This window comes from Mobula hypostoma, chromosome 18 (assembly GCF_963921235.1).
Source record: "Mobula hypostoma chromosome 18, sMobHyp1.1, whole genome shotgun sequence".
NCBI classification, from domain to species: Eukaryota; Metazoa; Chordata; class Chondrichthyes; order Myliobatiformes; family Myliobatidae; genus Mobula; species Mobula hypostoma.
In genome coordinates, this window is record NC_086114.1 from 4,732,644 (window position 1) to 4,748,597 (window position 15,954).

The window sequence follows — 15,954 nt, forward strand, 5'->3', positions numbered from 1 at the left end:
TCCCTCTGTCCCCCTCACTGTACCCCTTGTCCATCCTCTGGTTTTTCCCCTCCTCCCCCTTTTCCTTCTCCCTGGGCCTCCTGTCCCATGATCCTCTTGTATCCCTTTTGCCAATCACCTGTCCAGCTCTCGGCTCTATCCCTCCCCCTCCTGTCTTCTCCTATCATTTTGGATCTCCCCCTCCCCCTCCCACTTTCAAATCTCTTACTAGCTCTTCCTTCAGTTAGTCCTGACGAAGGGTCTCGGCCGGAAGCGTCGACTGTACCTCTTCCTAGAGATGCTGCTTGGCCTGCTGCGTTCACCAGCAATTTTTATGTGTGTTGCTTGAAATTCCAGTATCTGAAATTCCAGATTTCCTCGTGTTTGTGTTAACAAATCATAAGGTGCATTTATGACACAAGCTTAAAAAAAGCAGTATGATGCTTCTGGTGCTTCATTGATGGTGAGTCCTGGGAGATGGTAGGGCTGAAGGGCTAAGAATGTCAGGTTCGTGAACTTCTCTTTACCAGTGGCTCTGATGTCCGCCATCACAAAGTGCTTCGAGAGGCTGGTCACGGCACACATCAGCTCCAGCCTCCCACACAACTTCAACCCCCTGCAATTTGCCTCCATCTGAAACAGGTCTCCAGCAGACACCATCTCCTTACACTTAATTCTGTCTTGTTGTTCTACCTCAGTGCACTGTCATAGAACATAGAACAGTAGAGCACAGCTCGTGCATGAATACATGCTATATTATTCCATGACCTCTAACTTTATATAATTCTTCATTCTTTACAATTGTTGAATGTTACGCCAACACACCACAGCAAATTTGTAATACATATAAATCATCCTATCAGGCCCTTTAACCCATGATATTGTGCCAAAATTTAACCTATCTAACCTTTTCCTCCTACATAGCCCTTCATTTTTCTTTCAACTATGTGTGTATCTAAGAGTCTCCTAAAGATCCCTAATGTATCTGCCTCTAGAACTGCCCCTGGCAGTGTGCTTCATGTACCTACCACACTCTGTATATATATATAAAAAAACACTTACCTCTGACATCCCCCCTATACTTTCCTCCAGTCATCCTCTTACTATGCCCCCTTGTATTAGCCATTGCTGCCTGTATGAACCGTGTTCAAAATTTCCCCTGCAGTTGTTACACTTTATTCCGCATTGTTAATTGTTTTACCTCAATACACTGTGTAATGATCTGTATGGACGGTATGCTAAATGAGCTTTTCACTGTACGTAACGATAATAAACCAATTCTAATTCTGATTGCAAACTCCATATGGAGGTCAGAATTGAACTCGGGTTACTGGACCTGTACTTGCAAGACGTGGTGTTTTGGGCCATGTGACAATAGTAAATCACTAAACTAATACCAGTGCCACGTCGTAGTAGCCCACTGCATAGATGTTGCCCAACCTGCTGAGTTCCTTCAGCATTTTCTGTGCGGTGCTCTGGATTTCCAGCATCTACAGAATCCGTTGTGTTCACCACTTCCACGACTGTAGTGTATTGAAGACATGGAACAAGAACAATAAATATCATCCAATAGTATTTATGGTCTACACCATGACCCTGCTTATCAGATCCCAGAGGCTTTTGCTGAGCTAGTTTCCTTTGGGTTAGTGGCAGATAGTTTTGCAGACTGGGGTCAAAGCGAATAGGTGCTGGTCCTGAGTTTTGGTATGTGTCAGTGTTGGAAATCCTTCTCATTCTATGATCTAATATGTTTCTGGTATATTAAAATTGGGAATAACTCTGCCGTGGACGGTCTTGAGCCTGGCTAGGAAAGAAGGAGAGTTGGGTATGGGGTTAGAACCCCATCCCATAAAAATCTGGAGCTAGAGAAATGCTGCGAGAAGCTCCGAAGACCTCATCCGTGGGAGAGGAAAGATGCACCAGGAAGATGGGCTATATCTGGGAAAACGTGAACAACTGGCCCAGGACGGAGGAGTCTGGTGAGCTCTGCCCTAGCAGGAAAAAAAAGGGGAGATGGGCTTTAGAAGTAATCCTAGAATACAAGCACTCAAACCCCTACTGTGGCTTCTTATACTGAATGAAAAGCTTTCCAGACAAGATCAGATCATTCCTGAGGTAGCACAACAGGAAAATAATAACTAAGAAGAATATAGTACTACAGATATAGAGAAAGTTCAGTGTAGGTAGACAAACAAAATGCGAGGTCTATGTTGAGTTAGACTGAGAGATCAAGAGTTCACTTTTATCCTGTAAAAGTTCCTTTTGAAAAATTTAATGCATGGTGCTTGTGAAGAATTGAGAGCTGTTATACATCTTGTGCCAGAGAGACAGCGGGTGCTGGAATCTGCTGGAAGAATTAGGTGCATTGGTTATTTGCTTAGTGTTTGTGGGAGGAGTTTATCCACACACTGATTATTGTGGCCTATGCTGAACCTTCTGCACCGTTCACCGACCCGCACCTGGATGATAGCCCTCTACCACTCACTGGCTTAGACGTATCCAAACTTCTCTTAAATGTTGCTGTCAAGCATGCATTCATTCACCAAGGGGCCAGCAGCACCGTCCTGTAAAAACCCAAGTGCTACAGAAACACCAGTAGAAGCTCCATAGACCTCATCCATGAGAGAGGAAGAGGAAGGACCTTCAGAGATGGGCAACACCTGCGGACAGCTTGGAAAAACTGGCTCAGGGCAGTGCACTCTTGGGAGCTGCTGTCGGCAACCTATGCCCCACTAGAAGTGATAGGGGGCAAATGTGCATCCACCATTTCCACTGGCAGCTCATTCCATACTCTCACCATGCTCTGAGAAGAAGTTCCCACCCTGCCCCCCCAAACCAGCTTCCCCTTAAAATTTTCACCTTTCACCCTCAACCTATGGCCTCTACTTTTAGTCTCATCCAGCCTCAATGGAAAAATGCCTGCTTGCATTTACTGTGTCAATATCCCTCAATTTTGTATACCTCTATCAAATCGCTCCTCATTTTCATACACCTGTTCAACCTTTGCCTATAACTCAGGTCCTCAAGTCCTGACAGCATCCTTGTAAATTTTCTCTGTGCACTTTCAATCTTATTGCCTTCTTTCCTGTAGGTAGGTGACTAAAACTGCATCCAGTATTCCCAAAAGGAAGAGGCAAAGGGAGTGTGAGGAGAATAAGATAGGATAGCGTAATAGAGCTTTGACCAGCGGCCAGTCCAGGCATCAGAAGTTTGCAGAGGCTGGGATTTCAGTCAGATCCACTGCCTAAGGATAAACGGCAGTAGCAGCAGGTCGCAGCAGCGTAATGGAGCTTTCACCAGTGACCAGTCGGCGTCTGGGATTGTTTAGGAAGAGCAAATTAAAGGAAGGTGGGGAAACTGCAGTGGCTGTTATCTGAGTGGATGTAGTCAGAGTGGCGATCTTGAGGATTAAGCTCTTTGAGGCTTCACTCTGAGGAAGCAAAGGAAAGAAAAGCTCAAGTTTTTTTGTTCTCTTTATATCTGCTTAGCTTGGGACAGTAGAGATGCCAGTGAAATACTGCTCCTGCGGGATATGGGAGAGCAGGGAGACCTGCAGTGACCCTGACCATTACAACTGCAAGAAGTGCATCCAGCTGCAGCTTCTAACAAAATGTGTTAAGGAGTTGGAGCTGGAACTGGATGAACTTCAGATCATTAGGGAGACTGAAGATGTGAGAGAGATGTATAGAGAGTTAGTTACACCCAAGGTGCAGGATGCAGGAAACTGGGTGTCAATCAAGAAGGAGAAAGCGTTCAGAACCCAGTGTAGAGTACCCCAGTGGACATCCCCCTCAACAACAGGTTTATCACTTTGGATACTGTGGGAGGGAGGATGACCTAACAGATGAGATTCACAGTGGTCAGATCTCTGGCACTGTCTGCCTCTGTGACTCAGAAGGGAAGGGGGAAAAAGAGGTGCATTGTGGTGATAGGGTATTTTGTCAGTTAGTGAAATGGACAGAAGATTCTGGGGGCAAGAACAAGATTTCCAGTTGGTATGTTGCCTCCCAAATGCCAGGGCCCAGGATATCTCGGATCAAATCCTCAGCATTCTTAAGTGGGAGGGCGAACAGCCGGAAGTCGTGGTCCATGTAGGTACCAATGGCATGGGTAGGACGAGTGACGACGTTCTGCATAGGGAGTTCAGGGAGTTAGGTGCTAAGTTAAAGGGTAGGAACTCCAGTGTTGTGATCTCAGGATTGTTCACTGTGCCACGTGCAAGTGAGGCCAGAACTAGGAAGATTATACAGGTTTCCCCGCCATCTGAAGGTAGAGCATTCCTATGAAACAGTTCATAAGCCAGAATGTCGTAAAGTGAAGAAGCAATTACCATTTATTTATATGGGAAAAATTTGTGAGCGTTCGCAAACCCAAAAATAAGCTACCAAATCATGCCAAATAACACATAAAACCTAAAATAACAGTAACCTATAGTAAAAGCAGGAATGATATGATAAATACACAGCCTATATAAAGTAGAAATACTTCTCTACAATCATTGCCGCACTGTTCTCTGTAGTGAAAATCTCACGCAAATGCTCTCGCCAGAAACACGGCACAAGCGCTCTCGGCAAAAACATTCTCTAGTAACCTTTAAGCTAAGAAGCTGCCAAATCATACCAAATAACACACAAAAATACACAGCCTATATAAAGTATAAATAATGTACGTACAGTGTAGTATCACTTACCAGAATTAGGAAGACAGCGAGCACACTGATGATGGTGTGTTAGGCTGAGGCATCGGAGGTTGAGGTGGTGCAGTGGCCCCCACCCTCCAGGCCGCCGACTGATACCAATCCGCAAAGCGTGCAGTGGTAGCCGGAACGCACCCAGCACATCTTTAAGAAAAAAGCTGAAATAAACAAGCTAATTAATTAGGTGCTGCCCAGCACGTAAATGTTGGCCCAGATCAGAGGCGATTGCCGATTGCGTCACCTCTGATCTGGGCCGACATTTACGTGCCGGGCGGCACCTAATTAATTAGCTTGTTTATTTCGGGTTTTTTCTTAAAGATGTGCTGGGTGTGTTCTGGCTACCGCTGCATTCTCCGCGGCAATGTAACGGTCCGCGGCCCGGGGGTTGGTGTGGTGGGACACTTGGGTGTCATCTCATCGATCAGGGCAGGAAGGTCATCTTCTTCTATGTCTGCCTGCCTTGATGTCGAAGGTCGAGGTTCGTCGTCTGCTGTGACTGACGTGGAAGGCTTGCTTGACTGTTTAGCCTCACGCATTTTTCTATCATACAGTTCTTTATAAGCACTCAAACCATCTTGCAAATTTGCCCTAAACTGACGTATCCTTTCAAAATTGAAGTCATACTTTATCATTACAGCAAAAATCTCACGCAGTTGCTTCACGTTCAGTTCCTGAACGACTTCACTTTCGGTCCGTTCACTACTGCATTCGGTTTCGATTGTTATCCTTTCCTCTTCCAATTGCATCAGCTCTTCATCTATCAATTCTTGGTCATGGGATGCCAAAACCTCTTCAACATCATCTTCGTCAGCTTCCACAAACTCACTTTGTCCTTGTTTCATTCACCACGATCAAAACGCTTAGTTATGTCTAGTTTTACACGAAGTGTAACACCCTTACGAGCACTTACAGGCTTTTCCAATACCTTAGAACTCATCTTGCTAATGGCTGCTCACAGGCACGTGCTTAAACAATGCCGGCTAGAATGCCGTTCCGAATCCGGGGGAGGAGCTTGGCTGCTCAGACGCACTGCCTTTCATCGTGCGCTGCCTTTTCTCATAACAGTGAAAACACCTTCTGTTAGCGAAAACAGGTAACTAATGTAGGTCTTTCGTAACAGTGAGGTTTCATAAAGCAAATGTTCGAAAAGTGGGGGACACCTATACAGTTTAATACTTGGCTAAGGAGTTGGTGTAGGAGGGAAGTTATAAGATTTTTGGATCATTGGGCTCTCTTGCAGGGAAGATGGGACCTGTACAGAAGGGTCAGCTTGCACCTGAACTGGGTGGGGTGCGGGAGGGGGTCTAATATTCTAGCGAGAAGGTTTGTTAATGCTGCATGGTGGGGTTTAAACTAGAGTTGCAGGAGGGTGGAAACCAGCGTGACAGAACAGTTAATGGAGATATTGTGGAGGTAGATGTTGGTAAGACCTCAGACGAAGTTAGGAATCAAAAGGTTGAGCATGGTGCAACCACTGTCCTGAGCTGCATATATTTCAATGCATGTAGTATCAAAGGAAAAGTGGATATTGGTGCTGAAGACAAGGTAGCTAGTTACAAACAGAGGCAATGTGTAGTGAGGAGAGAATGTTGATAGGGCAAAATTGCAGTCAACCAGGATGAGTTGCAGTGTAAAAGGCAGACAACATTGAAAAGGATGAATGCAGAACTGAAGATGTGTCTGAACACACGCAGTATACTGAATAAATATGATGAACTTGCAGTACAGTTACAGATTGGCAACTATGATGTTGTAGGCATCACTGAATTACGGCTGAAAGATTAGAGCTGGGAGCTTAATGTACTGTGATAAGCATTGTATTGAACGGATAGTCAGGAAGGCAGTGGAGGTGACATTGCGCTGTTGGTAAAAAATGAAATCAAATCATTAGAAAGTGGTGACATGGGGTTGGAAGGTGTTGAATCATTGTGGATAGAGCTAAGGAGTTGCAAGGGTAAAAAGACCCTGATGGGAGTTGTATACTGTCCCCCAAAAAGTAGTAAGGATGTGGTCTACAAATTACAATGGGAGACAGAAAATGCATGTCAAAAGGGTAATGTTACAATAGTCATGGGGGACTTCAATATGCAGGTAGGTTGGAAAAATCAGGTTTGTGCTGGATTACAGGAGGGGGAATTTCTAGAGTGCCTATGGGATGGCTTTTTAGAGCAGCTGGTGGTTGAGCCCACTAGAGGATTAGTTATTCTGGATTGGGTGTTGTGCAATGAACCAGAATTGATTAGAGAGTTTAAAGTAAAAGAACCCTTGGGTGGGAGGAGGGACAAGTGATCATAACTTGATGGAATTCGCACTGAAATTTTAGAAGCAGAAGCTAAAGTCAGATGTATCAGTATTACAGTGGAGTAAAGGGAATTCAGAGACATGAAAGAAGGATTTGGCCAGAATTGATTTGAAAGGAATTCTGGCAGGCATGATGGCAGAGCACCAATGGCTGGAATTTCTCAAAGCACTTTCGAAGGAACAGGATATATATATCCCAAAGAGGAAGAAGTATTCTAAAGGAAAGATGACACAACTGTGGCTAAGAAGAGAAGTCAAAGCCAACATAAAAACCAAATGGAGGGCATAAAATGGAGCAAAAATTAGTGGGATTTTAGAGGATTGGGAAGCTTTCAAATACCAACAGAAGGCAACTAAACAAATCATTAAGAAGGTAAAGATGGAATACAGAAGTAAACTAGCCAATAATATTAAAGAGAATAGAAAAAGTTTCTTGAGATACATAAAGTGTAAAAGAGAGGCAAGGGGGATATCGGACCACTGGAAAATGATGCTGAAGAGGTAGTAATGGGGAACAACGAAATGGCAGGCAAACTGAATAAGTATTTTGCATCATTCTTCACTGTGGAAGACACTAGCGGTGTGGTGAAAGTTCCAGGTGTCAGGGGGCATGAAGAGTGTGAAGTTACCATAACTCAAGAGAAGATTCTTGGGAAACTGAAAGGTCTGTAGGTAGATAAGTCGCCTGGACCAGATGGTGTACACGCCAGAGTTCTGAAAGAGGTTGCTAAAGAGATCGTGGAGGCATTAGTAATGATCTTTCAATAATTACTAGATTCTGAAATGGTTCCTGAAGACTGGAAAATTGCAAATGTCACTCCACTCTTCAAGAAGGGAGAGAAGCAGAAGAAAGGAAACTGTAGACTGGTTAGTCTGACCTCAGTGGTTGGAAAGATGTTGGAGTCGATTATTAAGGATGAGGTCTCAGGGTACTTGGGCACACATGTTAAAATAGGCCATAGTCAGCAAGGGTTTCCTCAAGGGAAAATCTTGCCTGACAAATCTGTTGGAATTCTTTGAAGAAGTAAGAAGCAGGATAGACAAAGGAGAATAGGTTGATGTTGTGTACTTGGATTTTCCAAAGGCCTTTGACAAATTGCCACACATAGGGTGTTTAAAAAGCTACGAGCCCATAGTATTACAGGGAAGATTCTAGAATGGATAAAGCAGTAGTTGATTGGCAGGAGGCAAAGTATGGGAATAAAGGGAGCCTTTTCTGGCTGGCCGCTGGTGACTAGTGGTGTTCCACAGGGGTCGGTGATGAGACCGATTATCTTTATGTTGTATGTCAGTGATTTGGCTGATGGATTTGAAGGTTTTGTTGAAATGTTTTACAGACAATATGAAGATAGGTAGAGGGCCAGGTAGTTTTGAGGAATTAGAGAGGCTGTGGTGAGGAAAGCAAATGCAATGTTAGCATTCATGTCAAGAGGACTAGAATATAAAAGCCAGGCTGTAATGCTGAAATTTTATAAAGCACAGGTGAGGCCTCACTTGCAGTATTGTGAGCAGGTTTGGATCCCCGTATCTTAGAAAGAATGTGTTGAAACTGGAGAGGGTTCAAAGGAGGTTCACAAAAATGATTCCAGGATTGAATGGCTTGTCATTTGAAGAGCGTTTGATGGCTCTGGGCCTGTATTTGCTGGAATTCAGAAGAGTGAGGGGTGACCTCATTGAAACCTGTTGAATGGTGAAAGGCCTTGTTAGAGTGGATGTGGAGAGAATGTTTCGTACATGGGAGAGTTTAAGACCAAATAACACAGCCTCAGAAGAGAGGGGTGTTCTTTCAGTACAGAGATGAGGAGGAATTTCTTTAGCCAGAGAGTGGTGAATCTGTGGAGTTTTTTGCCACAAGCAGCTTTGGAGGCCAAGTCTTTATGTATATTTAAGGCTGAGGTTGATAGATTCTTGATTGGTCAGGCATGAAGCGATACGGGAGTTGAGAAGAAAATTGGATCAACCATGATGAAGTGGTGGAGCAGATTTGATGGGCCAAATGGTCTACTTTTGCTCTTGTATGTTATGGTCTTATGGATTAGTGTGATTGGATGGTTGAAATGTGAACAGGACATGCCCTCTTCTCTTTGCTACCATCAGGAAAGAGGTAAGTGAACCCGAAGATCCAACCTCAGTGTTTTAGGAACGGCTTCTTCCCCTGAGCCATCAGATTTTTGAATGGTCCACTGAATATTGCCTTGCTATTCCTCTTTTACACTGTACCTTGCACGGTACTGGCACAAAACACCCAAATTTGTGACATTCATCAGCGGTAATAAACTGGATTGTGATATTTATCAATTAATTGTTCAAAAGGCATCAATCTATCTTCTTTAAATAAATCCAAAAAAGAATTAATACCTTTATTTTCCCAAAGTAAAAAATTTGGATCACTCAAAGTAGGCTTAAAAAAGTAATTTCGATAAATTAAACTACAAAGTTTAAATATTTTAAGATTTAAAAAATTGCGGAACTGGAACCAAATTTGTAAAGAATACTTCATCACAGGATATAGGTTTAAATTAGCAACTTTAGCTAATTGTATAGGTAAAGCAGCTCCCAATAACGAGGTTAAATAAAACTGTTTTACAGCTTTCAGTTCCAGGTCTACCCAAATTGGCTGATCACTCTAATCAACCCAATATAACCGAAAAGACATGTATCGCACATTAACAGCCCAATAATACATTCTTAGATTAGGCAAAGCAAGACCTCCATCCTTTTTCAATTATTATTCCAAACAAAAGATAAAATAATGAATCAATCCCATCAAAAAAGTTCCTAGTCAAAAAAACAGGGATATTCTGAAAGAAGTATAAAAATTTTGGTAAAATCATCATTTTAACTATATGAATATGACCAACAAGTGAAAATGTAAGTGGACTCCATCTGCTAAATAACTACTTCATAGAGTCTACTAAAGGAACAAAGTTGGCTTTATAAAGATCCTTATCTTTTTTAGTAATTATAATACCTAAATATCTAAAAGAGTCTGTGACTTTAAAAGGAGTGTTATCATATATAGAGACAGAATCATTTAAAGGAAACAATTCACTTTTATTGAAATTTATTTTATATCCTGAAAAATCTCCAAATTCATTAAATCATTTTAGCAAGGCAGGAATAGATTCGTCAGGATTAGATATATAAACCAATAAATTGTCAGCGTAAAGAGAGATCTTATGCATGGTCTCATTCACAAAAATCCCATGGATATTTTTAGCCTCACGAAGAGCAATAGCAAGGGGTTCTAATATTAAATTAAACAATAAAGGACTTAATGGACAGCCTTGCCTTGTCACCTGTGAAAGCTGAAAAAAAGAAGACCTACAATTGTTAGTGACAGCAGTAGCAATAGGGGCTTTATATATCATTTTAATCCAATTATTAAAATTAGCACCAAAGCCAAATTCTCTAAATCATTAAATAAGTATTTCCATTCGACTTGATCGAACGCCTTTTCAGCATCCAAAGATACAACATATTGTGGAGTTTTAAAAGAGGACGAATATATAACGTTAAGTAGTCTCCGAACATTTGAAAAAGAATAGTGACCCTTTATAAAGCCTGTTTGATCTTTAAAAATAATTTTACCCAAAATATTCTCCAACCAATCGGCCATTAGCTTTGACAGAACCTTAGCATCGACATTCAGTAATGAAATAGGTCTATATGAAGCACAGTCAGTGGGATCTTTATCTAAATATTCTCTTTCATACTCACACTTTCTGCAATACCTTCAAGTTTGACATTTTTTACAAAGATATTTAAGTAATTTTCCTTGCATATTGGTGGCTGACCTGTTAGATACTATCATGAGTATGAATCCTTTGATCAAGGGTTCTGTTGGAAGAATTTATAATTTATTATTACAATGGGATAAGCATTCTTTATCTAAGATTAAACAGGATTGGGAAAAGGAACTCAATTTGACTTTTATGACGGAGGATTGGATGCAGATTTTGAAGTTGGTTAACTCTTCTTCAATTTTTGCTAGCCATTCATTGATTCAATTTAAAATTGTACATCGTTATCATTTGACGAAGGAGAGACTTTCTAAAATCTTTTCTAATGTTGATAGTTATTGTGATAGATGTAAAACTGAGATAGCTACACTGACACGTATGTTTTGGTCTTGTTCTATATTGGAACAGTTTTGGAAGTCAGTTTCTTCAACAATTTCTAAAGCACTTAAAATTAATCTACAATCTAATAAATTAACTGTGCTTTTTGGAATAGTTCCTCAAAATATTCATGGTATTTCTGTGTCTGACCAACATGTTATTGCATTTGTTACATTGATAGCTAGGAGGGCCATTTTGTTGAAGTGGAAGGGTACATCAGCTCTCACTTTGTCACAATGGTTCTCTCAAGTGATGCTATGTCTTAGTTTGGAGAAAATTAGAAGTCGAACCTTTGAACTTTTATTTGATTTTGAGAAAAGACGGGGCTCATTTGTTCCTTATTATCATTTGAGCTAATTGCTCGATTTTTTCCACGATCTAATTGTAAATTTTTAGGTATATTTTCTTTTCTTGCTGGCAGTTTGATGTTTATTTTTAGAAGCTTTTTGTATGACGCATGCCTCCGGGGTTGTACACCTAATGGGTTTTTTTTCCCTCACTTTTTCTGCTTAGTAGGTTTTTTTTGTTATCACAAATTTTTTTTCAATCTTTAAGGTAATGTCTTTTTTGAGACATTGTAAGTGTTGTTACTTCAATGTACTCGTGTTATTTCTTTTGTATAATATAACAATAAAAAGATTTGAAAAGAAAAAACTGGATTGTGATGGTAGGTACAGACTCAGTGGGCTGTAAGGCCGGCTGACTTTGCGTCTGTCTTTATCTTCCCTGTCTGTGACTGTGTAAGTCTCGTTATCCAGCATGTCCTCCTCAACTGCTCCTTAACGCACATTCTCATCACACATTTGCTTCCTCATGGCCCCAAAAACACAGGTACTTCCATAATCTATAATTGAATAACCTACTTAATTGGAAAATTATATTTTCAAGTTCAAGTTTAATTGTTATTCAACCACACATGAATACCATGAATACAGACAAAGGTCATCACAGCCGGGGGAGGGTCTGGTAGTGGTGGGGATAACTTTCCACTATCTATCAAATGCTCCTAATGGTGTGTGCCTCAATTAGCTGCTGACCACAAGTCCAGTTCCCGGCTTTCACCTGGCTTCCCTACTGATCCCAGCAGAACCGTTTCTACTGACGGGAGAAGGGGCAAAGGCAGGTTACTGGTGCCTTAAAACCAGTTGCTTCGGGCAGATGGGGCTTGTCAGCTGTGGTTGGCAGCTCACCTGGAAGGAAAACTGTGATCTCAAACCTCCACTGCCATGTGGCTATACCCACTCATGGGGAAGGCTTTGGGAGCAAACCCCGAGGAAAAATCCAGAGCGGAGATCCCCAAGACAGTCCTTTGTTGAGTTGCTGGTGCCTAACTGTATCTATTGGTGCTGTTCCTTTGGGCTCACCAGATGCATGAAGAGTGGGAGCTTGCTACATGGACAACAGCTTGCTTTCCGTATTGTGTTGCCCAGGCTTGCATACATAGACAGTTAGGACGCAACATCCATGGTTGACCCTGACCAATGGCGGCCTCAGAATGGCCAAATGACGCAGCGTTTACTGCGAGGACAAGGTGCAAAACGGAGTACCAACAGTCACACAGCACAAGGCGCATACAAGATATCAGTAAAATGCAGTCACATGAGAAAAATTCTCCAAGGCCCTGAGTGCGTGAACGTTGCAGCAATCTGCAGTCGAACACAATACAGCTTGTCTTCTGCTGAGTGAACACTGGGGGCAGCACCACCTCCAGCTCGCATGCCACACCACACTGCTTCCAGTGGAGCGCACCAACAAGTTAAAAATTTGGCAAGCTTATGGGGAGGACACAGGGAAGTGAGGATGAGAGGGAAAATAAATCAGCCATGATTGAATGTTGGAGCAGACTCGATGGGCGGAATGGTGTAATTCTGATCCTATGTCCTGTGGTCAAAGTTATATATCGGACACAAGAATACCTTTTTGCTTTAGAAACACCTCTTGGTTAAACTGAAGGCAAAGCCCCCTGCCCCAGATGTATACAGTGCCCAGTTTGTTTAGGAAAAACCCTTAAGGCCACATCACCTGATCTTTCTGGTTGACCATTTCCCAGGCAGTAAGATGGGTCTGCATCTGCTGAGTGGGGTGATTAGGTATATATTCCGTACAGCCGCAGGAATTCTGTGCAAAATATGCTCCATGCATTCCAATAAGCTCCAGTTGTTATAACCTAATTGAGCACCTCTTATCTTGCCTTCAGGTTGTACTCGTGTCTGGCTAATGGCAGTGCTGATGAGTTCCAGCGAGGGGAGCAGCTTTTCAGAGTGCGTGCAGTTAAGGATCCACTTCAGATAGGTAAGCTGGTGATTATAAACGTCATTTCTTGACCTTTTCCTGCCTGTTGATCACATGAAGGGTTTGGTGAGTGGTGGACTCTAGCTGATTGGAGAGGATTTATTGTGCCTCACTACTCAGTTGCTGTTGTTGAGTGGCTGTGTTGGGACGGGGTAGGCTGGGCGCTAAGGTGTTGGTCAGACCACACTTGGAGTATCGTGAGCAGTTTTGGGTCCCTTATCATAGAAAGGATGTGCTGGCATTAGAGATGGTCCAGAGGATGTTCACAAGAATGATTCCAGGAATGAAAGCGTTAACATATGAGGAGTGTCTGATGCCTCTGGCCTGTACTCACAGGAGTTTAGAAGAATGAAGAGGATCTCATTGAAACCCATCAAACACTGGATAGAGTGGATATGGGGAGGATGTTTCCTATAATGGGAGAGTCTAGGACCAGAGGATGCAGCTTCAGAATACAGGACATGGATCTCGAACAGAGATGGGGAGGAATTTGTTAAGCCAGTTGGAGGTGAATCTGTGGTAGTCATTGCCACAGGAAGCTGTGGCTCTTTTTAAAGCAGAGGTTGATAGTTCTTGATTAGTAAAGGCGTCAAAGGTTTTGGGGAGAAGGCAGGAAAATGGGGTTGAGAAGGACAATAAATGGCAAAGCTGATGCGATGTGACAGCTCCTATGTATTCTGGTAATGGAATTTAACAGTTAAAGTCAAAGTAAGTATATTATCTAAGAACATATATGTCACCTTGAGATTCATTTTCTTATGGGCATTTTCAGGAAAACAAAGAAATACAACAGAATTTATGAAAAATATATAAACATAAGCAGACACTGACAAACATCCAATGTGTAAAAGAAAAACAGTTGTGCAAATAAAAAAATAAATAATACTGGGAGCATAAGTTCTAGAACCTTGAAAGTGAGTCTGTAGGTTGTGGAATTAGTTCACAGCTGGGGTCAGTGAAGTTATCCACACTGGTTCAGGAGTTTGATGGTTGAAGGGTAGTAACTGTTCCTGAATGTGGTGGTGTGTGACCTAAAGTTCTTGTACATCCTTCCTTGTGGAGATAGCAAGAAGGGATCATGCCCAGCTGGTGGGGCTTCTTGATGATGTATGTTGCCTCTTTGAGGCAGTATTCCTTGTAGGTGTGCTCAATGATGGGGACGAAATTGAGGAGCTAGTAGCACTGGGAGGTATTGAGGCCTAGGTCTTGGAACCTAGTCTTTAGTTTTGAGGGGATGATAGTGTTGAAAGCTAAGCTGTAGTCTACTACTACTACTACTACTACTACTACGTCAACTTAGGCCTAGGGGGCTGGCGACGGGCATGATGACAGACTCTCCACTTCTCCCTCTCCCTCATCAGTGTGTTCAGTTCATCTACATTAGCCACGCTGCTGTCTTCTAGGAGCATGTTGACCACTGTCTTGGGAGGGCGCCCAGGGTTCATCCGCCTGTGCTTGGGCTCCCATATGATGACCAGGCTGGCAGGTAGCTCGGGGTGGCGTAGACAGTATACCCCGCTAGTTTCAGTCTTCTCGCCTCGATTTTAGTGGTGAGCATCGGTAGGTTGTTACAGAGCTCGACGTTCGTCATGTGCTGTTGCCAACTCATGTCAAGAGCCATCCGGCCCATTCGTGTACAGCAACCACCTTGAGACCTTTGCATCGTCTTGGTGAGCAGTAGTCAATGAAGAGCAACTTGATGCATTCAGGCTCCCGTACCTCTTCCCTGATGGTAGTGATGAGAATGGGTGGCGGGTTGGGGAGGTCCTTCTTGAGGCATCGCCTCGATGCTGGGGAGGCTAGTGCTCATGATGGAGCTAGTGCGTCTGCAGCTTCTTCTGATCTTGTGCATTGGCACAGTTGAGAATGGTGAACAATTTGAACAGATACTTGATTTCTGCATAGTATTGGGAATTAAGGATCCGGGAATGAAAACGCAAGGATTAAGGAATTGATCCAAGAGAGAGTAGTGTTAAGGCACTGTATGGTCACCTGCCATTCCCATTGGAAAAACATGATGAATTTCTTTCCCAAAGCTTGTTCATTTGATGATTATTGAGGGATAATTCCATGTTGACTGGATTGTGATTTTCCTTGTGCTACATCACCATTTTACTGCATCTCCAAAGTAGCTGGTTGTGGCTTCACTCAAATGTATCTCCTGGCAAAGACCCTCGTGTATTGTGGAGAGCATTCTAATTGGTTGTATCGCTGCCTGGTGTTGAGGGGAGAGGGCGATGCAGGAGGTCAGAAAATGCTGCAGAATGTTGTAAACTCAGCCTGCTTCATCATGGGCAATAGCTTTCCCGGCATTCAGGACATCAAAAATGTAGCATCCAACCGGAAGGACCCGTACCACTGAGGACATGCCCTTTTCTCCTTGCTGCCGTCAGAAAGGAGGTACAGGAGCCTGAAGATACACATTCATCGTTTCAGGAGCAGCTTCTTCCCCTCCACATCAGGTTTCTGAATGGACAATGAAGCCGTATACATTGTCTCACCACTTTTTCATCTTTATTTGCTTTTCTTTTTACGCTACTTAACTGATTTAATTTTCATCTGTAT

At 42.7% G+C, this 15,954-nt stretch overlaps 1 protein-coding gene across 4 annotated transcripts in view; it reads left to right on the plus strand.

The window, feature by feature from the left end:
- Nucleotides 1-15,954, plus strand: part of zswim8 (zinc finger, SWIM-type containing 8) — a 187,452-nt gene that overhangs the window by 54,008 nt on the left and 117,490 nt on the right. For all 4 annotated transcript variants that reach the window (XM_063070363.1, XM_063070365.1, XM_063070364.1 and 1 more), the window contains one exon: nucleotides 13,295-13,389. In XM_063070363.1, the coding sequence (XP_062926433.1) occupies nucleotides 13,295-13,389 (95 nt within the window). The remainder of the gene's footprint in view (nucleotides 1-13,294; nucleotides 13,390-15,954) is intronic.